Below are 23,743 nucleotides of genomic sequence, written 5' to 3' on the forward strand. Positions count from 1 at the left end.
TGCAGTACATGAGTCAGATCGCAGCAGCTCTAGCCTTGCTCCTGCCCAGGCCCAGCAGGCACAGGGCCCAGATTCCAGACAGCAGCTTCTCAAGGCTGGTAGTGGCTGTCCTGGGGATTTCCTGGCCAGCAGAACGTCGAAGACTGGGGAGGTGTCCGTAAAGGAGGGACTTGACATTAGAGCATCGTAGGCCACTGCAGAGTAGAGGCTGCCAAGGTTTCCAAGAAGAGTGATGCTGAGCGGACACAACCAAACAGCTGAGAGTCCTCCACATTCTCCCACCCCTCATTGTCACTGTAACAACGCTCCAAGGCTGAGCAACTGCAACAGAAAGGGGTTTTCTGAGCAATGAGTGACCGGGGGGGGGGGGGGGGGGAGAGAATCCAAGCTGGTAGCCAGCCACTTGCCAGCTGGCTCTGCCCCACCCGAACCTGTCACCTCCCTCGGGGGGCTGCCCACACCACCCCAACAGCAGATACACACCTCGAGTCTTAGCAGACGCTCACTGCTAGCTCTGGTTTGCGTGTGCAGTACTGCCACAGACAGGCATCTGAAAAGAAGCGATTTCTCCCCCCATGCCTGGTGCTGAATGTCAGACTGACACCCCACACGAGAGGGATGGCTGCAAGACGAGCTCGAAAGACTCCACCACATTCAGCCAACAAATTTTATTGCCCAGAACTTTCTCCTCTACCTTTTTTTGTTTTTATTTTTTATTACAAACTCTACATTTTGCTTTTAAATATAGCCATAGAATGAACACGGATTACAAGGACCCCTTCCCCCCTGCCCCTTTTCCTGGATGTTATTAGGAAGAGCAACATTTATCACCAGGTCTCCTGCAGACCTACCAGCAATGAAAAGCCACCCACGGCTACCAGCACTGGTGCCTCAAATTCTCTTGCGGACACAGTTCTCAGGGAGCGGGTGGGCATATGAGCACAAGCATACAAGACCCCTTCCCCTCCCCACATCCTGAAAGAAAATTTGGGGTCCAAATTGTTGTGACCCATTTGTGCTCCTACCATGCAACAATGCCTGGGTTAGCGACACGCAGCAGCCTGTTCACTGGATACGTTGGCAGGGGCTTTTTGGAACCACGTTAGCACCATTTGAACATGGGCGGCTGCCACATGGGCCATGCACACGGCCCGGTAGAACGCAGGATGCTGTGCTGCGCCCGGGATTCCCAGTGCAATGCAGGACAAGGGGGCCCACATGTTGCTTTGGAAGCCTACCAAGAGCTTATCTAATTTACACCAAAGCAGGCTGCAGCCACCCTCATGAGACATGGTGTCCTCCAAGGAAGAGCACCGCCTGCGAGGGGCTACACTGCTCTGGTAAAGGGGGTGAGAACAGGCTCCATTTGGGCCAGTTTGGCATCTGTTGGGCTAGGAGGAGGTTTTTGGGAAGTGCCTCTATATTATCTACTCAATAAATAATCTAATGCTTCCCAAACCTGGGATCTGAAAGCAGACCGTCCTAGCTCGAAAGAGGCCAGGAGGGGCTACCATTGAAGAATTCATAGGCCCATAAACCACCACTCCCATGGAATGTTCCATTGAGCAGGAAGTCACACAGAGTGCAGAAGTGTCCATCTTGGCAAACAGTGACAGAGCTACCAACTCCTCTGGAGTCTGCCCTGTCCCGCACTAACAGGGAAAGGGGGGAGTAGCCCACACACAATACAGAGGGACAGCCAAAGCCCAGCTTCAGCTGCCGTCATGGGGCCAGAGAACGCTCCAAAATGCTCTGCCCAAGGGGTGTAGCAAGGACATCATTGGGCCTCTGCTCCCATCCCCTGGTTCTCTCAGCCCTCTGGTCTCAGGAGACGTTTCTGGAGCACAAGTCGCTGCTGATTTAAAAGCTCTGCTGTCAGTTATGAGATAAATCCCGTCAAGGGGCTGTGCCTGGGTGTGCAACGAGCTGACATGGTCTCAGCTCTGGGACAGAGCGTGCTGGCTGGGGAGCAGGGGAGCACAGCAAGGCATCCTGCCTCTGCACTCAAGCTAGACAGACTCCCACCCTGGGCCCATACTCCAGGGACTGGTGGCCACAGCCGTGCAGCCTCTCACTTTCCATACATTCCTTGACTGCAGCACCCTAAGAAAGAATTGATAGAGGCTGCAACAGCCCTGTACATACATAAGAGACTCACACCTCCACTTCCGCTAGCCAAGGACCCCTCGCGCTGCAGAGTCTACGTGCAAGAAGGACACAGAGATCCCCCAGCAGTAACTCAGTTCCCTGCTCGGGCAGTCTCAGCCAGACCCCGGGGTACATGAAGACAGTACGAGGGTTACGGAAGTCAGAGGGATTGTACGTAATAGGTGCGACGACAGGCAGGAGGGCTCCAGGCAGCCAGGCTCCAGGCAGCCTTGCTCTTGGGCGTGTTGGCCTATATGCCCAAGGCAGAGCCCGAAATCCCACGGCCCACCATTACACAGAGGCCTTTTCCACATTTCCCTGCAGTGCTCCGCTGCCTGTGTGGAGACAGAGCTAGCCCGAACAGACCTAGATGCTGCCAAGGGTACGCGCTGAGCCTTCACACGCTGGCTGAGACATTTCTGCTGCCTCCAGCCCAGGGCCTGTGCAAAGAAGCTGCCACCTTGGTTTACAGCTCCCCCCTTGGAGTCAGTGGAGCCTCCCTTGTTCCCAGGCCAGAGCTACGGCCAGGGACGCCCATTCCCTGCTCCAGGAACACAACAGGAGCCATTTAAGGCAGGGCCTAGAGCTAGGATGGCCTGTGGCTGCGATACAGGGAGCAGAGCCTCCTGATGGACACAAGACCAGAACCTAGTCCACGGTACACTCTGGGTACCCACCTGGGCTAGAACGGGAGGTGCTTCCAACAGGACTGCTTGAGGGGACAGGATCGGAGGCGGCTCTTCAGTCCCTCGCACTGCCCTGAAAGCTCCCAGGCCCAGCTAGGGCAGCCCTGCCAGAGCAGGGGCAGGTTCACTGGGCAGCAGTGACTGGAACGGAGATGGCAGGTGCTCACAGCAGGGACGAGCCAAGGACAGGTGGCAGAGTGGCGTTGTACTGGCCCGGCCTGGGGCGAGGGAGGGGGCACTTGGGACGTAAAGTGCAGTAAGAGATTACAGAACACTGCCTAAAAACCGCCTTTAGTTATTTAAAAATTTAAAGATTTTGGGGGGGTCCCCCTCACACAATTACTGTCTGCGCAGCCCCTCGGACTAGGGCCACAAAACAGCCTCACACATAAAACAATCAGACTCTTCTCTGCTGCACAAGCCAAGTTTATAAACTCCTTCCAAGCCACTGGAAAGCCAGCCAGCTGCCACAGCGAGACACTAGACAAGAGAAAGCAGCACTCAGGGGTCTGGCTTGGTCATGCTTATTTAGAGCACGATGGTTTGAGGAGCCATCTGTGTGCCGCAGAGTTAAAGATAGGAGAGAACCGGGGCGCACCAGAATAGGGGCAAGGAGCAACTGATCCAGACCTAGAAGCTGCTCCATTTACAGCAGTGGTCTCCAACGCGGGCAGGTAGCATAATTCAGGCCAGACACACATGGAAATGCCAGACGTGCCGTTTGATGGAGAGGATACTAAAACCTGGTATCAGCCTCGCAGGTCCCTTCCTGCAATCACCCACCTTTTCCTTTCTGGTAGGAAGCAGCCTGCCTCTGCTCTTCCCCCTCTCACTTCCCCTGCACCCGGAGATCTGAGTTGAATTTCCTTCCCCTCTCCCCATCCAGCTGAATCAAAGACACTTAAAATTATTTACACTTTTAGCCATTTAAAAACCCAATAAAATAAGATTGCATCTGTCCTACCAGGGATGTGGGTATAGCAGCAGCTACATCTAGCTCAGTACTCTGCGTGCAAAACAAAAGACAAACAGAAGACAGACCAAAATACTGCACCATCACTAGGAAGCTTTTGCTGGGGTTGGTGTTACAATTGCAGCCTGGCTCCTCCCCTCACTCAGACTGAGGAAGGCTGGGCTGGGAAGGATAGAAAGGACAGGTTATTCCAGACACAACACGTTAACACAGACTTTTTGCCATCCTGGTCAACATGAATATCTAAAACGGACTGGACATCGCTGCAAGAGTCCGTCTGTCCATCCATCCTTCCCTTCCTTCCAGGGACGACGAGGAAAGAGGGGGCGACAGACGACCTAAGACAAAGACGCGGCCTCCTCTGGATCCTCTCGCTTTGGCAGCTCGGAAACTGGAACCGGAGCGACGGGCAATTCCTGCACTTCCTTCTCTCCTCCAAGCCCCATCTCTACATCCATTTGCTCCAGCTCCCTCTGATCCAGTAGCTCAAAGTCATCCACTTCCCCCTCCTCCTCTGGGGGAGCTGCAGGCTCCATCCCCACCACCTCGGTCTCTGATAGCTGCGCCTGGAAGTTCAGTTTCTCTTCGGGCTCAGTGGGCAGGAACTCGGAGAGGGAAGGCCCCTCACTAGCTTCAGAGGAGCGCAGCAGGGCCGAGAGGGTGTTCTGCACCACCGTAGTAATCGCAGTGGCAACAATCTCCTCACTTAGCACATCGATGCAGATGCCCAGGCCGGGGGCAGCAGCAGTCTGCGGATCTGTGCTGCTTGGCACCACTTGCCCGTTCCCATTGAAGTGTGTATTTACAAAATGGAGAGGAGAAGCTAGATGGAGAACGGAGAGGTCAGAGTCCACAGCTTCCTTTTCCGCAGAGTCCAGCTCGTGGGCAGCATGGGCAAGCTCGGGGCCCAGCGGCACCCCAAAGGCATCATCGTCGCTTTGTGGCCCCAGGTCTCTGGAATGATACTCTTCCACGGAGGGGAACTCTGCCAGGTCCTTGGTGAAGGACTCCTCCGGCTCACTGTGCAGGCTCTGCTGATCCAGGTCTGAAAGGCACAGCCAGGCAATGGCATTACCAGCAACTTCTCCCACTCTCCACAGTCCCATTCCCTTAGACCCAGGCTGCACTCTGCCTGGTCCAGCTGAGAGATCAGCTGATCTTTGCCCCCTCCCCCCACCAGCTCCATCCTGGGTAGTGTGGAAGCAGGGAGTTGCCCTGTACTTCCACGAGAGGAGTGCTTGAAGGAACATGACTTTGGATTCAAGCTCCTCCACAATTTAGCTTCTTCCTGCCTAGGAGCCACTTCCCTTCACTCTGCCCCACATGTGGGATGTGCGGAGCAGGTGGCTCACCTGACCACCCCCTTCTTGCCATCCTCCACCTGCCACTGGGCCTGTTCATGCCTAGAACTCCTGTCACACTTCCACCCTCTCCCCTTTCAATCCCCCCTCAAACCCAACCCCGACGTGTCTGACGAGCTACACTCCCGTAGATTACCCAGTCCCCACGACTCCTCCTGCACACACCCAACCAGCCCTGTGATCCTGTCGTCACCACCACACAGCCCTAGTCAGAGCCAGGGAGCGCTGCAGGGCAAGGCCTCTGGCTTTGTTTCGTACAGCGCCACGCACACGTCATCACTTGGCCGGGTTTGCCTGCCTCTCTGCTCATTGGCAGAGCCTTTGAGGACTGCGCTGCCTCCCTTTCCAGAGTTAGGCAGGGAGCAGGGCAGAGCATGGAGCAGGATCATGCAGGCAGCAGAGATCAAACAGCCGGAGCAGTCATGGCTATCGGGGTAAGCCATGACAAGATGTGCGGCTGCTAACACCTCGCTGCCCAAGGCAGCAATTGCACAAAGCCCATCACCATGGGGGCTGGACTATCAGCCCCGCTGGGAGAGCTTCAAACACCCAGAAATGACAACACACAGACGCCCAGTCCAGTGACTGGGGACATGGGGCATGCCACTTTAACTGCCAAACGAGGGTCTCCTGGCGTCCTTCCGGCCCTTTTCCCCCTGCGAAGAGCCTGGTTCTCCCTCTGCCCTCCAGGGGCCTGTCCCAGCTCCAGGGGTAGGGAGAGTGATGGCCTGTTCCTACCAGACAGCTGTTTCAGGACAGTGTGGGTGGGGTGAAGGTGGGAATTACGATCACCACATACCTTCAGACACATCAGTCAGCTGCGGGGTGGTGGCCCTGGAAACAGAGAAGCCCCCGCTCTCCAGGATGGAAGCCTCCTCGTCAGAGAGCTCGGAGTCTGTAATCGCCAGCGCTAGTGCTGTCTTCTTCACATCCACCTGTGGCGGAGGGGAGTTAGGTTTGGGTGCCCAGCTGGCAGCGCTTCCTGCTGGCTCCTCTGCACAGACCAGAGCCGCAGGGGCAGAAGTTATCTGCCAGATGAACTGTCACACAAGGTTCTCATACTGTATGAGCCGGGGACTGGGCAGAATCATCATGACACTGTCCAGCCACAGACTCATCCTTGCTGCTCCTGGAGTGAGCGAGCTTGGATGGGTTTGCGTCCTGCCAGCGCCCAACATGGAGGGCCCAGTGAAAAGCACGTGTGTAACTCCTACGAGTCCTAGAAATCCCCACAGCAGGGGATTCTCCCCTCCTGCAGCAGCTACAGAACACCACTGTGGCAAAGGGCAGGGCCCCCTTTCAGAGTCCTGCCAACAGGCCACGCCAAAAAAGACATCCGTACACACACACACACACACACACACACACACAACAGCAGAGGGCACTGCAGATACTTTCATGTGACCCAAAGCTTCCCACTTCCCAGCCCAGCTTCTCCTTCCACTGGCAGCTGCAGCAAAACCAGACGCCTGCCCTGATCACCCCATCAGCATGGAAATAAACGGGACTACACATTTCCCATCTGCCGAGCAAGCGCGGGTGGTGGGGAACAGCTCCATGACCCTTTACCCTGGGCGTGATTAGGGTTCCAGGAAATAGCAAGCTGTCTGTACCACCAGCACCGGTGCCTGCAGGCCAGCAGAGGCAGGTGCAGCGTGACTCCCTCCAGAGCCCATGGGGACTACTCTAGTCACTGGCTCAAGGGGTTAGGGAGGGCAGGGCAGGGCATTCCCTTACTCCAGGGCTCAAGGGCGCCAGTTCCACAAGGGTCCCTGGGCTTTGCACTCCACCACACTGCTCCCGGGGCCACCTGACAAGCAGGCTCTTGGTCACAGCCCCTCCACAGAGGCAGCTCGTATCCCTCCCTGAGCACCCACTGGTGACTTACCAATCCCTGCCAGGGCCCAGAGGCCAGGGACAGCTTGGACAGCTCTGCTGCTGGTTACCAGTGTGGCTGCATTCTGACCAACCCGCTGTTCCTGGCTCTCTGGGGAGGTGCTGGCAGGGAAGAGAGGGTTATCTACCGCACAGCTTCTCTGCGGCCCTTACCACTGGGGAGTAGCCAGACAGCTCCGCCTCACTCTCACTCTCCGTCTCCGCCATTGGCTCATCGCCTGCCATGGGTTCATTCTTTCCTTGGCGCTCTGTGTGCAGAAACGGAAGAATCATCACTGAGTGGCACCGGGCTCAGAATCCTGGAAAGGGAGGGAAGGAGCTGCGGGGTCCCATCTAGTCCATCCCCACCCCTGCCCAAAGAGCCAGGCCAGGTTTGTTCCCTTCAGCCCCTTCGCTTGAGTTCTGCCCGGCCCAGTTAAGCGTCCCAAGTAATGGGGCTCTCACCCCTTCCCCTAGGAACCTCTTTCACTGTTTGACAGGTCACTGCCAAGCAGTCTCTCCCCATACTCCTAATATTCAGCCTAAATTTTCCTTTGCTCAGTTTTACCCCATCACCCTTAGTCGTAACCTCTAAGATGATCCTCCCTCCCCCCGGCTATGGTGGACATTTCTCAGGCTCTCCACACCTATTCCTACTTGCCAGTGCTGGTTTTAGCCAAACTGGGTTTCCAGCCGGCCAAGGCAGAGAGAACAGAGAAAAAACAGTGCCTTACTTCTCTTCTCATGCTTCAGGTGCAGTGTCTCTGCTTTCATACTGTAGTCCAGTTTCATCAGGACAGGTTCCAGCCGAGTGTACATCCTCTGTATCAACTCATGGTAAACCACCAATGGCCAGAGCAGAATGCTGAGCACTGGAAATGCAGAGAGAACCCAGAGCAGGTTAGCCATTTGGAAAGGGGTCAATAAGACAGAAAACATCATGTCCCTGTATAAATCCATGGTATGCCCACACCTTGAATATTGCAGGCACTTCTAGTCACCTGATCTAAAAGGTGTACTAGGATTGGAAAAGGTGTAGAGAAGGGCAACAAAAAAAAAGGGGACGGGTATAGAACAGCTTCCATATGAGGAGAGAACAAACAGACTGGGTCTGTTCATCTTGAAAAAGAGATCACTAAGAGGGGATACAATAGAGGTATATAAAATCAGGAAGGGTGTGGAGAGTGAACTGGGAAGTGTTGTTTACCCCTTCCCATAACACAAGAACTAGGGGTCACCCAGTGACATGAATAGGCAACAGGTTTAAAAACAAAAAAAAGGAAGTATTTCTTCACACAACGCACAGTTAACCTGTGGAACTCATTGCCAGGGGATGTTGTGAAGGCCAAAACTATAACTAGGTTAAAAAAAAGAACTAGATAAGTTCCTGGAGCACAGGTCCATCAACAGTTCTTAGCTAAAATGGCCAGATCGAAACCCCATGCTCCCAGTGTCCCTAAAACCTCCCAACTGCTAGAAGCTGGGACTGAACAACAGAGGATGGATCAGTCGATAATTGTCCTGTTCTGTTCATTCTCTGTGAAGCACCTGGCATTAGCCACTGTCAGAGACAGGATACTGGGCTGGGTGGACCATTGGTCTGACTCACTGTGGCTGTTCTTAAACTAGGAAAGGAACAGTAGGCCAATTCTCCCAGTAGCCAGGCACAGGAGCACCAGGAATGGAACGCGATGTCTGCTGAAGAGCAGTCTGATGGCACTGGCTTCACCCTTACAGGTCTGCCAATTCATCTCACTCCTGATCTGCAGTTCCGCCCCATTATTCCAGGGCTGCTTTCATCCACAAACAGCTTTGCCAATGCACAGCAGTCCTTACCTGTCACACCCCTGCTATTACAAAGCCTGAGCTCAACCAACACACCTCATTTCTGACCTCTGAGCTGGAGCTACAGATGGGGGTTAATTAAAGTGACTGACTTCTGAAAGGGCAGCAGCAACCTAGGACTTACAAGCAAGGCTGTGCCCCAACTGGAAGCCAGTGTGCCGAACACCTGAGTGACCCGATAAGCTAACACGTCCACTGGAGCAGAAGAAGAGAAAGCAGATCAGCATTCCAAATTTCCAAACTGTTGCTCTGACTACATTATGAAGTTCTTTAGGGTGATCTTAAGATAGCCAAGTACTTACATTTCCTTCCAATTTTACCTCCTGCTGCCTGTAACGCTTTGGGAAGGTTGAAAACACATTTTCTTTCCCCAGCAACTTTTCCCTTTCAAGCCTGGCAGCCATGGACTTGTTCTCTGTTGAAGTTTCAGAGTGACACTGCATTTCTCTGCTTCCCTGCAGGAACATCTGCTTCACTGAGTGTGTCAGAGAGACAGGGTGGGTGAGGTAATATCTTATTGGACTAACTGGCCCCCTCACCCACCTTGTCTGTCTGCCTAATATCATGGGCAACGCACCTACAACTACATACAATCCCTGAGCGTGTAGAACAGTGCAGATCTGGGAAAAGGCCTCATTGGTTGACCTTGGCTCCCTCTGCTGGCTTTGTGCTGTACTGCATCACAGTGTAGGGCCTACATAAACAGTACCCTAGTGAATGACCTGAGGTGGCAGGGAGGTGAGGAGTTACGCACGTCACTTTATCTGGTATGGGCTGTGGGATATGAAAGACTTGTGAGCACACTTCTACCAGCTTATCAGATGACTCAGGAAAGTCACCAAGGAGCCACTTATACTCACAGATGATAGAGGAGATCATTATGCCTGGAACATAGTGTCCGACCATAGCCAGGATCAGGCACCCCGAACAGACCCTCACACAGAACTGGGGAAACAAAGAGGTGAGGGATGAACAAAACAACAGACAAGAGGCAAAGACGCCATCCCTGCAGCTGGTGCAAAAGACTCGCTCAGCGCCATTTCTCACCTTAAAATATTGTAACAATATTTGAAAATTTAAACCACAAAAGCCTGACCCAACCCAATGGCTTATTCTGGCCTAGATTTGTCCTAAGCACCCGACATTGATGGTCAGAACTCAAACTTCCCAGCCCTGGGGAAAAGCAGAGTGAAGTGCAAAAAAGCAAGTCAGTGTAGAGGAGACCTAGCGAAACCTAAGAACCTGTGACCACCCCCCACCTCCCCCAAAAAGAAGCTTTTTGGGAATGTCCTAAACCATCACACTTCTGCAGTTCAACAAGGTCTCCTGGAAGTAAGATAGGATATATTATAATTAGGCATTAGATAGTGCTGTTCATTTGTAGATTAACATTTTCTAGAGGAGTCTATACTATCCCTTCCATTACCCCCATGGGGAAACCGAGGCACAGAGAAGTGAGAGGATTTGTTCACAATCCATGGTGCCCTGTCCACCCTCAGCATGGCTCATCTAGAATTGGTGGGTGTGTGACCATCCAGCCAAGACTCTTCTGCTCTTTGCGAGGGGCACAGGCCCTTCTCGCAGATTAGATGATGGCTCTAGGGTACTGGAGGTCTGTCAAAGGGGTCAGGGCTGGAGAGACTAATGCTCAGCAGAGCTGAAAGACTGGTTCGCCAAGTAAAGGAAGCCATCTAGGAGAGTTTGGTGCACTCTGAGTCTCATCTTCTAACTAATTCAAGCTCAACACTAGAGAAGACCAGACTTTAAATTTATGGCATCTGTCTTGAGTCCCTTTCTCCCCCCTTCTGGCTGAATGTTGTAACTGTGGAGTCATCTGTCTGAGAAGTGGGTATAGCCAGTAATGGAAATAAATATAGTAAAACCCACTTGCTTTTCTAACTTGAGTGTACTGGATTCTGCCAAGTCTGCTACAAAGATAGCCTGTGTGGATGTCATTGATCTTTGGTGACGGTTGAGGTCCTAAGGCAGGCCAGAACCAAGACCTGGCTACAAAGAGGTAATTCCTCTCCGAACAACATCTGGCACATCCATCAACCCCTAGGTTTATGCCAGATTCTTTCACGCATTCAGGAGCCCTGAACACCGCTGCACTGTGGATTTGGAGAATAGCAGCTTGCAGGTGCTGCTTGCAAGAGAGATACAAACAGCTTCCAGCGCTGAACGGAGCCTATGAAAGGGCAAAAGCCATAATCGGGCAAACTTCCTACTCAGACTATAAATCAAGGAACAAAGGGCTGGCCATTCCCATAAGGGGTTAAGCTCGGCCCCAGCTCACAGGTGCTGGCAACACAATAATTCATTAGCAAAGCTTCCCTTTCCTGATGTCTGGGCAGAGTGGGATGAGAGAAGGGCACCTGCAATCATTAGTGAAGGGCTGTATCAGTGTAAATCCTGCCCTAAGATTCCTCCCATCCCCCAGGTCAGCTGAGGAGCCCCTGACTACAAGAGGAACACCTCCAGCAGGGGGGAGTGGCATGGCCCACGTTTACCTTGGCAGGGTTTTGCCTCTTGTACTGTAGCAGCTCCTGCAGGTACAACCTGAAGGTGACCCAGCTCTCAGCCAGGCAAGAGCACAGCTCGGGGACACTGAGAAGGTGAGGCTGTGCTCCGGCCGGCATACTCTCACTAGAGAAACAGATACAAGTGTAAGAGGACAAACCTTCAACGCACCCCATTTCATGGGGGGTGGGTGGGGTGTGTACAGCAGCCACAGGGAAGCAGGGCTCCCTTTCAAGGGCTTCATAATAATGGGGTGCATCTCAAATTTAACTTCACTAATGATGCCTCTCTGAGTTGCCGACCCCACTCCAACCTCAGACAGGGTCTGACGAGGGACAGCTGAACCATGCTGAAAGAGCAGGGGCCCAGGCACCTTGCTGCAAAACACAGCACCTCCTTGCAAACAGCAACATCCCCACGCCACAGGTCAAGAGGTGACGCAGCAGAGCTGCAATTAACCCTCAGGGAGCTCCTAGCATCCAGTCCCGGGTAACAAATGCCCTGGAACGCAGAGTGACCATGCTGCCCATAACCAATGGCTAAGCACTGGGGGCCGGAAGCATGCAATTACAGGTGGCTCATATACTCTACAAAAGCCAATCCCAAGGATTCCCTTCTCTCTGCGGAGTCTTAAAATAGGGTGGGACAGATCCTCTTGGCATGAGCTTTAGGGAAAAATCCTGGACATTCTGAGTGCCAGAAGCACACACACATTTGAAGGGTATCAAGGTTTCCTGGAATCTCAAAATGCTGTTCCTGGGCAAATGAAGCAAACGGCTCCCACTGCGGAAGGAGGAACCATTGCAAACCCTGCTGTGTGTCAGCCAAAGAACAGGCACTTCAGGAACCATGCACACAAACACACTGCAGTGGTAGTGGAGAGCAATCCTGAGTGAGAGCAAAGGAGGGGGGGCCAGGCAGAGAGAAGGACAGACGAGAGTATCACACTGACCTCACCACCCCCATTGTCCCCTTTCCCAAGAGGGCACAAGTGAGCCTACCTGTCCCCTCCTGGCTCTTCCGAGGGTTGTGCTGTAGGGACAGAGCAAGAAAGATTCGTTAGCCAAGTGAAAAATAAAACACGACAGCTTAATTGCTAGGAGCTGAGCAGAGAATTAGCCAGGGGATCTCCCTGAATGTAGAAATCAGGCTAGAGATGGCTTTTGGGTTTGCATGTGTTTACGTGCAGAGATAAGCGGGAACGCGTCCTGGTAAAGGTTAGCTTTCAACACCAGAGTGACCAAAGCATTGCACACAGCCCAGACTGAGCCCACGAAGCTCTGTAATGGGGCCAGTGGCTGCACTTGTCCTAAGCTGGGCTGCAACACTCAGACCCCAGCAGGCAATGCAATCAGGCCACAGATTCCGTCTCCACTAGGGACACCAATACAGATTAACATGGAGTCCTGCATGCTGGGGCCAGTCGCTTCCACAGGCTGCAACACCATATTAAAGACAAGAGCAGCTGCAATCTCAGGTGCATCCCTTCAACTCCTGACAAGGCACCAATGATGCTCCTGAGCTCTGCAAAAGAGGAGCTCAGAGACTGTTTGAAAACTGAATAGCGAAGTCCCTGAATATGGTTCAGACTATGCCCTGGGCTGTCAGCTACGTGCTGCATTTCCTTTAGCACCTGCCACCCTAGATTCATCTGCTGAGAGTGTTCCGAGGAGGCTCCTCTCTGCATGTCATGGCAGGATGTTTGCATGCTAAAAACATCCCCCTCCCCGCACTTGGGTACCAAATAGCACAGACCTGCTGTATAATTCACTAGCTGTGGGGTTCCTGGGTGTAACTATGTCCTGCTGGCGGCACTGACCCCACTGGGAAATCAATGTTATTTACTCTTTGTCCTACCAAGGTGCCCAGGACCCCACTGTACAGATGTAGCTCAGGCAATTGAAGGGCTTGGGAATCTGACAAATGCTGACTGGCCAAGGCATCTCTCCAGCCCAGTTTGGGACACAGACCCAGGGACAATGAAGCAGGTCTTCTGTGCAGCGCTGAAGGCATTTCCTGATGCTTCCACAACTCCAAGCTCCGATGGGATTTTTTACCTCAAGCATCCAAAAAGTGCAATACAAATAAAGGGCTGTTGTCAGCTGAATTTAGGCCGGGAATTCAAACTGTATGCAAAAAACAGGTTCCTAAACCCTGTATGAACAGAAGGGCTTTTGAATCTTTCCCCAGCATCTTGTCAACCAGGAAGTGGAAGTGGTTGGTCTAGTCCAGTCTCACTCCCCCGCTGAGTGAGATGCAAAAAGGAAATAAGCATTCTTCCCAGTGGTGATTGCTGACTGAGACTTGGACTTCTCAGACTTAACTCTCGCCAGTGTTCCCGATGCAGAGATGGAAGCTGTTCTGTTTAGCAGATTTGCTCGCCATACACTGTCCCTGGAAATGACAGCGGTAGGCAAGTCAGTCAAACGCTTCCCTTTGCTGTAAGTGCCGAACCGACCAGCTCTTGAGCAGTGCAGTGGAGCGGGAGACAGTGTGCAGAGGCGAGGAAGCAATCCTTCGAGTCTGTGACCCAGATTCCCGTAATCAGCTGTCAGCTGCCCAGTCACTCTCCTTGCCAGGCTGCATTCTGGTGGCTATTTGATCAGCTCAGCCGTCACACACCGAGAGCCATGGTTTTCTGCCACAGCATGAGATGCGAGCATTAGTAATTCAGCCAATTTGCTGTGCTGGGAGTCTACCTCTCTCTTGTGGTGGACGCAAAAACCCCTTGCTATCCCAGCTCCATGCTGAAAAGTCTCAAAGGTGCTGCCAGAGAAATCCAGCTCTTGGAGGTGCAGGTGCCACCTGCACTACGCCACCATCACTCCGGAAGTCGTGTTTGGCACCGGCACTTTCTGTTGTTGGCGGCATTAGGTGGTAGCTAATGCAGCCAAGTAACGCCTGCACTGTTATCGTACAAGCGATACTGCGCTGGCCGACCGCTGCCACCTCTCCTATTTCCTGAGGCACAGCACCAGGGCTGTGGAATTCCACAGGAGCCCAGGGCTGTCAGTGCAGCAGACCGTGCCGCAAGCAATGTAGAGTTACTCAGTCTATGGCAATGGGGGGTGTGATGTGTCTCCCCTGGGGTGCCAGGCTGTCACAGAGGGAATGAGATGACTCCTTCCAGAACTGCTGACTCTGAATGATTTTGAAACCAGCTCCAAATATATGGTGTCTCTGGGAGATGCAGAATGACAGTACATTTTGGGTGTCTATTGCAGCCGACCAAAGTGCAACAGAAATCCACTGGTAAAGAAAAAACAGCAGGTTGTACAGAGTTAGGGTCTTCTGCAGATATTGCCATATTTGGCAAAATTCAAGCTCTCGTTTAAAATTAGTAGTTTCCATCCCTTCTTACAGCAGCACACTCTGCGTGCTGCCCACCCCAATGCACTGCAGAGCCAAGAGAGGGATTACATTCACAACAAAGCTGGAGAGAGCTTCACACAGGAGCTGGGACCACTCAAATGAGCAAGTTTTTAAATCCCCACTCTCCTTGCTGAGATATCATCCGCAATCATCCCAATTAAATCAGTGGGAGGTTAGAGAGTGTATTCAGGACAGCCAGCAGGCCTTAAACATCTGTCCAGAACAGTAACGTCCTGCTGACATTTCACTGTAAATATTTATATTAACTTACAACCCAGTGTAAGCACAGCTTGACACACCAGATTGCATTGAAGAGACACGACTGCCAGTATTCAGGTCAGGTGACAGCACCTGCAGTTCCTCAGCTCTTAGAAATTCCCAGTGCAAACTCAGCTAGAAAGCAGGCCTCCTTTTTAAAAGAGCACCAGGCATTCATTTGTGTCCTAGTTATTGTCCATACAGAATGCAGCTACTGAGCCAAGCCTCCACCCTCGTGCTGGAGTGTGACTTGAGGTGTTTTCCATTCACAAGAGGATCTGGACCCCTGGAGAAGTGAACTTCATGGGTGGAGGCAGAGGTGTTAACCCCAGATGCAGCTCCCCCTACACCCAGGCAGACACGTACTCTATTCAAATCCCTTCTTGTATACTTATGCATAGACTTTAAATATCAAGACAAAAAAAAAGAATGCAGGAATGATCTGCACCTCTTTCAGCTCTGCCTGTCGTCTGGTCAGCCAGCAGATTGTGGTTCCTGTGTGTTTGGTCTAACAGACCACAAGATCCTGGAGGCAAGTGTCTCTCTCTCTCTCATACTCGGTTCTGTATCGTGATCCAGTAATGATTCCTCTTTGATCCTCATTGCAGGAAGCACCTTCATGTTACTGTAACATTCCAAGAGTTAGTTTTGAATGGAAAGAAGGGGAAGTGGCCATGTTTGGTGTAGGTACATGGCTGCAGAATGCACCCATTCCATTCCGATACGACTCCTAACACGCTGTGCTTCTCTGTGCTCACATTGCGATCCCTGATTGTGGCGGGTGAGTCTCTGAAGAATAAAAGCTAATGTTTCGTACCAGCTTTCATCCACAAGTGGAATTACTGAGGACGCTCAGTCTCCCATGATGCTCCAGACTGTCACATACTGGTTTTGAGGAGTGTGTGCATATATGTATAAACTCTTACAGGTGCTGTACTGACCTGTTTCTTGCTCTGCAAGAAATACAAAGCATGAAGCTACCAGGCTGCCATTCTGTGTTTAAGCTGGAGGCCAGACTCAGACAAGAGCCATTACATGTTCAGCTGTGGCTCATCGCACTAGGAGGCCCCTTGGTGCCGGAACACGGCTCTTCCCTTGCAGGAGCTAAGGAAATTTGATACAACAGACTACACTGAAATCCAGGTTGTGACCTAACTGGGTAAATCAGGAAGGTGATTTGCCCTCTGCTGGCAGCAGCAGGAGGGCAGCACAGTGAACAGCGAGGGGACAGAACAGCCCATGAACTGGTTTTAGATGAAGCCTGTGGGGAAGAAAGCAACTCAGAGAGAAGCAGTTCTGTCCAGCAAAAGTCAGGACAACAGGATGGAGGATGTGCATCAGGCTATCGCACTGAGAGTCAAGGACATGGGATCAGTCTTAACACTGATTTTCTTGGCTCCGTTTCTGCTTCGTGTTATATAACTATTCCAGCATTGGTTTCTGTTTGCCGTGTGAGAAGGTGATGGCTTTAAGATCTGCTCTTTTTTGAAGGAAAAAAGTCTTCCCCTCTCCCACCTCTGTAAGACTGTTATAAAGGGCAGCCAGAATTCTGTTAACTAAAGGATTTAACAAGCCTAATGCAAATAGGCATTTTGGAGGATTGGGGGGTATTTTTAAACATTTAAACTCTTCCCTGCAGCGTTGGAAAAACAGCATCATGCTAGTGCTCAAGAAACTGGCCAGCGTACTTTCACTGCCCAAGCTGAATGAAGTGCACAGAGTAAACAAACAGCAACAAGAATGAAGAGATTAATACAACTGAAAAAATGTTTACAGCCTAGATAATCTTATCAGGGCTGCATGTGAGAGCTCCCTTTAAGTCACCAACCTAGTAGGTCACATATAGCCCATCTTACACACACGCGCACATGCACACACAGACGGGCCCCCTCTCATACAGAACTGTTTCCTAAAGTCTATTCATTTAATAAATTTAGCTGAAAGAGGGGCTCAAACTATATAGCAACCAATCACACCTTGTTTGAATATTCATCCTTGCTCAGGGGTGTGAATTTTTCACACCTGTGAGAGACATAGTTAAGCCAACCTTAGCCCTGGTATAGACACCTCTATCCCAGAGGAATTCTTCCAGAGACCTAGCCATCGCTTCTCAAGGCTGTGGATCTATTGCAGCTATGGAGACACCGCTTCTGTCCCTGCAGCAAGTGTCTATACTACAGCGGCGTAGCTGCAGTGACTTGTGTAGACATAGCCTGAGTCTGATGTTGACAGAGTCCCCATAATACATTGGCCAAGATGTGCAAGATGATCCCGGTTACCTACTAGCTGGAAGCCAGATGTTGGTTTGTACAACAAATACAGTAACCTAGCCATAGTTCATACTGTTGTGTTCATGCCATTATCCTCTCCGCAACCCTGCTGCGGCCGGAGATGGCTGTATCCGGGTTTGACTGTTCCTGATGGAGTGCAGGCCTCTCTCCTGAACAACAACGAGGTGATTGTGGCTCAGCCTGGGATAAATACATCGGTTTTGACTGTTATGTTATTAGCAATGTACACTCGTGTTTGGAATCTGCCTCTCGCCCTCTGCATTGTGTTTAGAAGGAACCATTAGGGAAAGGCTAGATAAGACAGAAAATATCATAATGCCACTATATAAATCCATGGTACGCCCGCACCTTGAACACTGCATGAAGTTCTGGTCACCCCCACCCCCCTCTCAAAAAAAAAGAGGTATTATAATTGAAAGGAGGATAGAGAAGAGAAACAAAAAACAATTAGGGACACGAACCAGCTTCTGTATGAGTAGAGATTAAAATGACTGGGGCTGTTCAGCTTGGAAAAGAGATGACTAAGGGGGGATAAAATCGAGATCTATAAAATCATGACTGATGTGGAGAAAGCAAAGAAGAAAGTGTTATTTACTTCTTCACAAAACACAAGAACCAAGGGTCACCCAATGAAATTAACCAGCAGTAGGTTTAACACAAACATAAGGACGTATTTCTGCACACAACGCACAGTCAACCTGTGGAACTCATTGCCAGAGGATGTTGTGAAGGTCAGAACTATAACTGGGTTCAAAAAGGAACTGGATAACTTCCTGGAGGCTAGGTCCAGCAATGACTATTAGCCAAGATGGTCAGGGTGACAACCCCATGCTCTAGGTGTCCCTAAACCTCTGACTGCCAGAAGCTGGGACTGGATGGATCACTCGATAATTGCCCTTTTCTGTTCATTCTCCCTAAGCATCTGGCATTGGGCACTGTTGGAAGGCAGGCTACTGGACTAGCTGGACCATTGGTCTCACCCAGGATGGCTGTTCCTATGGAAAGGACAGCACTGCAGACTGTTTGACACAGATCCCTGGAAGCTGAAGAACTCTGTTCAGAAAAAGGGAGGATTAACATAGTGACGTTGATTCAGAGAACCTGGGCTCCGAGGAGTTTCCCACCTGAACTGGCAGAGGAGACCCAGAGTCAGAATAATCCTTGTGTTCAGCAGAAACACACTGTACCACCCCAGTCACTGTCCTTTTGACATGCGTATCCGAGTGGGCTGGGCCTCGCCAGGCCCCATCAAACTGAACTGCTGTCAGCAACTTCCAACGGACTGAGGCAGCTGTACTAATCCCCAGACAGACACTCTGACTGCACCAGCCACTGTTGCCTCCTCTTTGCACATGCTCCAACCCGCCACGGAGTCTGCCAAAGCCGGTTTGTGGATTTGAGCGCGCTCCATGCAAGGGAGGCAGCAGCAGCAGAACAAGGCCCTGAAGGAAGGGAAGGGGCCTGCAGCTCCCATCACCCAGCCAGGGAACACCAGCATTCGTCCACAACCCAGCAGTGGTAACCTCATCCCATGATTCCCCAGGTACAGCAATATGCATCACCTACCAGAGAAGTCAAAGAGGAACCTGGGCTTCCACCTCTCCAGCAAGAGAATTCCAAGCAGAGAGATGCTGAGGAGAAAGAGAGGTCGCAGAGAAGTGGAGGAAAACAACCTGGGAAACCAGACAGAGCGGTCATTAGCTGGTGCACTAGGAAGAATGCTGTGAGCGCCTGTGACTAAGATGAATCCATAACTGCTGCTTTGTGGGCAGACAGACTCCCCCCTCTATACCAGCGTTGCTTCCCGTGCTGTAAAGTAAGGACAGCTGCACAAGTACAAATCCTCACAGCACTACACACTGTAAATGCAAATTGTTCTAACTGACTCTTTAGGAGGTGCATTGGGAAGACTAGCTCAGTTTTGAAAAGAGCTGTGGTGACAGATGATACATCGGTTTCTAAACCATCCTCAGATTGCATCAGATGGCAACAGAAAACTGATCCCAAACACTAGTTCTTTTGCTGGTCCTCTCCCACACTGATCCAAGCATGGGTCACGTGCAGCCCTAACACTCAGCTGATGTAGATGGATTGGATCCCAGGCTCTCCCGTCTCCCTCACTGACATTCTGGCCTGTACCCAACAGTCCCACAGATCCATGCTCACCCCCAGCTAGAGGGGCTGTCTCCTCCAAGGCAGAAATCAACACTTCATAAATTCAACAGCAAAAGGTGCTCATGAAACAGGCGCCACCCCCCAACTCCAGCCCCATTCTTCTTGGTTTCTCACCCCCCAGCAGCAAGCAAAGAAAGGTTAACGTCTCCTTCCAGACTCCCTCCAGAGCTCGTCAATCCCATCCTTGGGCCAGCCACAGGCTGAAGAGGGAGAAATACACTCCTCGCCCTCTATGCTTTCAGGCTGAAAGTGCTCTCAGCCCAGGGAGCACGGACTCACTTATCAAGAGACTAACCTCAAACAGTGAAGTGCACTAGAAACACTGACAACCAGGAGGTGCACGCATCTCACTGTGCAGAGGTGGCTAACTTGGGGCTCCGGAGCCACATGCGGCTCTTCAGAAGTCAATATGTGGCTCCTTGTCTAGGCACCGACTCCGGGGCTGGAGCTACAGGTGCCAACTTTCCAATGTGCCAGGGGGTGCTCACTGCTCAACCCCCAGCTCTGCCACAGGCCCTGCCCCCACTCCACCGCTTCCTGCCCCCTCCCCAGTGCCTGCCATGCCCTCGCTCTGCCCCCTCCTGCATGCCACAAAACAGCTGATCAGGAGGCTCCAGGAGGGAGGGGGAGGTGCTGCCGGTGGGTGGGAGGCACTGGAAGCGGGGGAGGGGGGAAGCTATGGGTCTTTGGCAATGTACATTGGTAAATTCTGGCTCCTTCTCAGGCTCAGGTTGGCCACCCCTAGTGCAGAGCAACAGAGAGCTGAACTCCAGGGTAAACCAAAGAATCAGAAGTTAGAGAGCTCAGGAGAGAGATTAGGTCTTATCAAGGGCCAGGCAAAACAACCTCCCTTTCCCTTCAGTGGGGCCAAGACAGAACTGTTCCCATCTCTTCCCTCCGGGTGATGATTCTACAGCTAGAAACATACCAGCTCAGGAAGTTTTTCCTACTGTTCACCTTAAATGTCTCTTTTCTGAATTTCAGCTCAATCTCCAATTATAGCCCCTGTGGGACTGTACTCAGGCCTTCCCCCACCTGTGGCACTTAAACCATTCTGTGTCCCATGTACTTGTGTCCCATACCCCATTTAATCCATTGTAATTGTCGCTTAGCCAAACTAGACACATTTAGCTCCTTTAATCTTTCCTCATACATCAGTCTCCCAAACACACCAGCCTTGCAGCACAGCTCCAGCTTCAAAGCTCTGCTTTGGGTTTACCCTCTATATTCAGCACATTAGTTCATAGTCATTTAAGGCGATGCATATTATGCAAGTTTCTAGCAAGTTCTAGCACTTTCAGCCTGGGTAATTTTAAGGAAGAGGGAACAGTAATAGAAGATGATTTAAATGAGTGATTGGTCAAGTACCTTTTTTCTTCCCATAATTTTAGATTCAATTGTTCATTGTTTCAGCATCTAAAACAAGTAAGATTTTCTGACCAATTTTGTCCTTTTCTGTTTGGAAGACCACAGACTGAACATTTTGCCAAAAAACCTGACTCATTGTTTACATGAGTAAACAGGATGTTTTTCATTCCAGTCCACAACTTGGTTCTGCCACTCATCCTCCAAATTTGTTAATGCTGCTGCTGTGTGCGTGTGTGTGGGGGAGAACAACACGCAGGCACCACAGGGAAGGGTGAAAGGAATGTGCCAGGACAGAAATACAGAGCAGCTATAGGCTTAGCAAGAGATCAAGGTCTGCAAACACTGAGATCAATTAGTGGAGGGACCAAGGTGGTATGTAGCGCCTCCTTCCAGCCCAGAACATTACTAGGGTTACTAACCTACTGTGACCCTAGGATGAAGTGCTCTAATATAGCAAGGACAAAGAATTTAACTTAGAAACATGCCTGGGCGAGGCTCCAATTAGCTACAGCTGCCAGCAGGAGCATGCACTTTATCATCATAGGCAAATCCTGTAGAACCTCTTGGCACCTCTCTGGCAGCAGGGAGAGGCCTGTTTGTGCTTGTCAAAGGAAAGCAGCAAGGTTACTCCAGGCTAAACACAAGCCACGCAGTTCTGTGTTAGGTACTGTGGCTGACCTCATCTTGAATACAGAAGTGCAGCCCATAGACCAAGGGAGCATTAGACAGAAAGAACATCTGCGCAGAGGCCTCCTCTTTGGACAAGATGGCGTACTATATGCTGGGACCCCTTCTACCCATGGTTCGCACCCCCATACTCAGGGCAGATGCAAAGGACTGTTTTAAGCTAGTTAGATGCCAGCTGGCAAGATGTTAGTGTAACTCCTGGATGGGCACATTTTGGATGTTCCCACAGTGAAGTGTATTTTCTGATTCATCCTCCCTCCCTCCCTGCCTCACTATACTGTTGATTTTTTACAGTCTCCCACATTAGGTACATTCCCCCTGGGAGTATACAGTGCCATTTTTTAGTTAATCCCAAGAGAAGTGCAATCACATCAGCTATTAAACACATGCAATAGGGACAGAAAAGTCTTGTACTTTGGTCTTTTAAAAATATTTTGGAGAATTTTAATTCTCAGAAAAAGGTGAGACTTTGTACTAGGAAAGGTAGTGCAAGCTCTCACCACCCCACTGTGCCAGCACCTCTCCAGTGTGACCCACAGACACTATTAATTAATTCTGGAGTCCTCATGACAGCTCTACTAATGCACCTGCATCCTAACCTGCAACATCCTCCATTAATGCTGCACTGGATCATTCTAGATGCTGCTAACGTTGCTAGACATGGCAATGGTTTTGCGGTATGGCAGCAACTCAATTTCATTTCCTTTTACACTGCTTGCATTATCTTGTAAACATCGGCATGCAACTGCCCACAATGGTTTTCTAGCATTGCACTTTACCCACTGTTCTCACACACTCTCTGCTCTGAGACAGTCATGAGACTTGCCCTGATTTAGCCTGCAGGATGCTTTGGGGATAGCGGGTCATTCTATGCTTTGTTTTAGTCTCCCCTCAAGCCTCTCTCACATTAGACCATCCAGGTTCTCGGAAAATGTCCCAAAGTCGTTTAGAAATGATTTCTGAAATGAGGTTCTATGGAACATCACTTGAAGTTCCATTTGCACTTAAATACAGGCTTCAAAACAGGAATTTTAGATTTCTGTAAAGATGATGAAGCGAATACACCCTGGCAATTGATGCATGAGAGAATTATAGAACTGGGCACTGAACAACTCACACCCAGCTTTATACTGGCCATTAAGCCAAAGGAAACTGGTTCATTGGCCTCAAGCTGGGGACATGTGAACTCTGCCCAACTCACATAGACAACTTGTTAGGAGTTCCAGGAATCCCCTAAATTTAAATAAAATTGATCAGCCCTCTGAGACTACCAGTGACATCACAAGATGCCTTATCTTGAGCTATGCAGCCTGGCCGCAGTTTCGGATCTGCACCTTAGAGAAGAGGGCAACAGCAGGGCACAGTGCAGAACTCCACGGACCACATTTCTTCCTGTCCTACAACAGGGCTGCACTTGTCCCTGCCCAGAAGTGATATTGCATTCAGTCCCCTAGGGAGAGGGTGAAAAACACTCGTCTCACCCAGACCTAAAGCAACGCCAGGTTTCTCTGAACAAGTAGCACTGACCAAGCTCTGGAGAGAATGACAACTCTCCCACCACAGCAGCATCACCATGAGATGGCATACGTGTGGAAGGGACAAGGCACCTACATTGGGGCAGAGAACCCCACACTTCACAAACGGACAAGATTTGTAATGCATCTCCCCAGAGAAACAGTCTGAACGCAGCATCGGGTTTCCTGGGGGGTTCCTGCTGCTTTCCCTCCAGGCTTCACGCCCCCCCGCCCCGGGCCTCACGCCCCCCCCCCCCGCCGCTCACCACAGGGGGCCCCCCGCCCCGGGCCTCACGCCCCCCCCCCGCCGCTCACCACAGGGGGCCCCCCGCCCCGGGCCTCACGCCGCTCACCACAGGGCCCCCCCGAGCCCGCCGGCCGTCACCAGGCTGTGCAGCGGCCTCTCCCAGACCAGGAGCCGCTGCGCCGCCGCCAGCGCCGCCTCCCAGCCCCGCAGCCGCTGCCTCAGCGCCGCCGCCAACCGCTCCATGGCCTCGGCGTCCGCCTCGGGCCCGGCCGCCTCCTCCGCCCGGCCGCCGCCCGCCATGGCTCCTCGGCTCGCGCGCCCAGCAGCGGGGGAGGGGCGCGGCTCAGCCGCCGCCGGAAGGAGCCGCGCGCGCTGAGGCCGGCTGGGGCGCTCCTTGCGCACGCGCCGGCGGACAGCTCGACA

At 51.6% G+C, this 23,743-nt stretch overlaps 1 protein-coding gene across 1 annotated transcript; it reads right to left on the minus strand.

Annotated features, from left to right (window-relative positions):
* Window positions 1–660: 660 nt before the first annotated feature.
* Window positions 661–23,620, minus strand: RETREG2 (reticulophagy regulator family member 2). Its single transcript, XM_074966992.1, has 9 exons — window positions 23,427–23,620; window positions 18,896–19,002; window positions 12,410–12,440; window positions 11,399–11,534; window positions 9,749–9,833; window positions 7,778–7,915; window positions 7,218–7,312; window positions 5,968–6,103; window positions 661–4,852 (listed from the first exon to the last, which is right to left on the minus strand). Exons 1-9 carry the CDS (start codon window positions 23,618–23,620, stop codon window positions 4,146–4,148), a joined length of 1,629 nt encoding a protein of 542 aa, XP_074823093.1. The 3' UTR covers window positions 661–4,145.
* Window positions 23,621–23,743: the final 123 nt, after the last annotated feature.

The sequence above is a fragment of the Natator depressus genome, chromosome 11 (genome assembly GCF_965152275.1).
Source record: "Natator depressus isolate rNatDep1 chromosome 11, rNatDep2.hap1, whole genome shotgun sequence".
Lineage (NCBI taxonomy): Eukaryota > Metazoa > Chordata > Testudines > Cheloniidae > Natator > Natator depressus.

Bases quoted from the DNA above. Each gene is read 5' to 3' on its own strand.
- RETREG2 (XM_074966992.1), bottom strand. From the start codon at position 23,620: ATGGCGGGCGGCGGCCGGGCGGAGGAGGCGGCCGGGCCCGAGGCGGAC. The intron at 19,003-23,426 runs GTGAGCGGCGTG...CTGGTTTCCCAG, and splicing joins GGGCTCGGGGGGGCCCTGTG to GTTGTTTTCCTCCACTTCTC. The intron at 7,916-9,748 runs GTGAGTATAAGT...CTGCATTTCCAG, and splicing joins AATGATCTCCTCTATCATCT to TGCTCAGCATTCTGCTCTGG.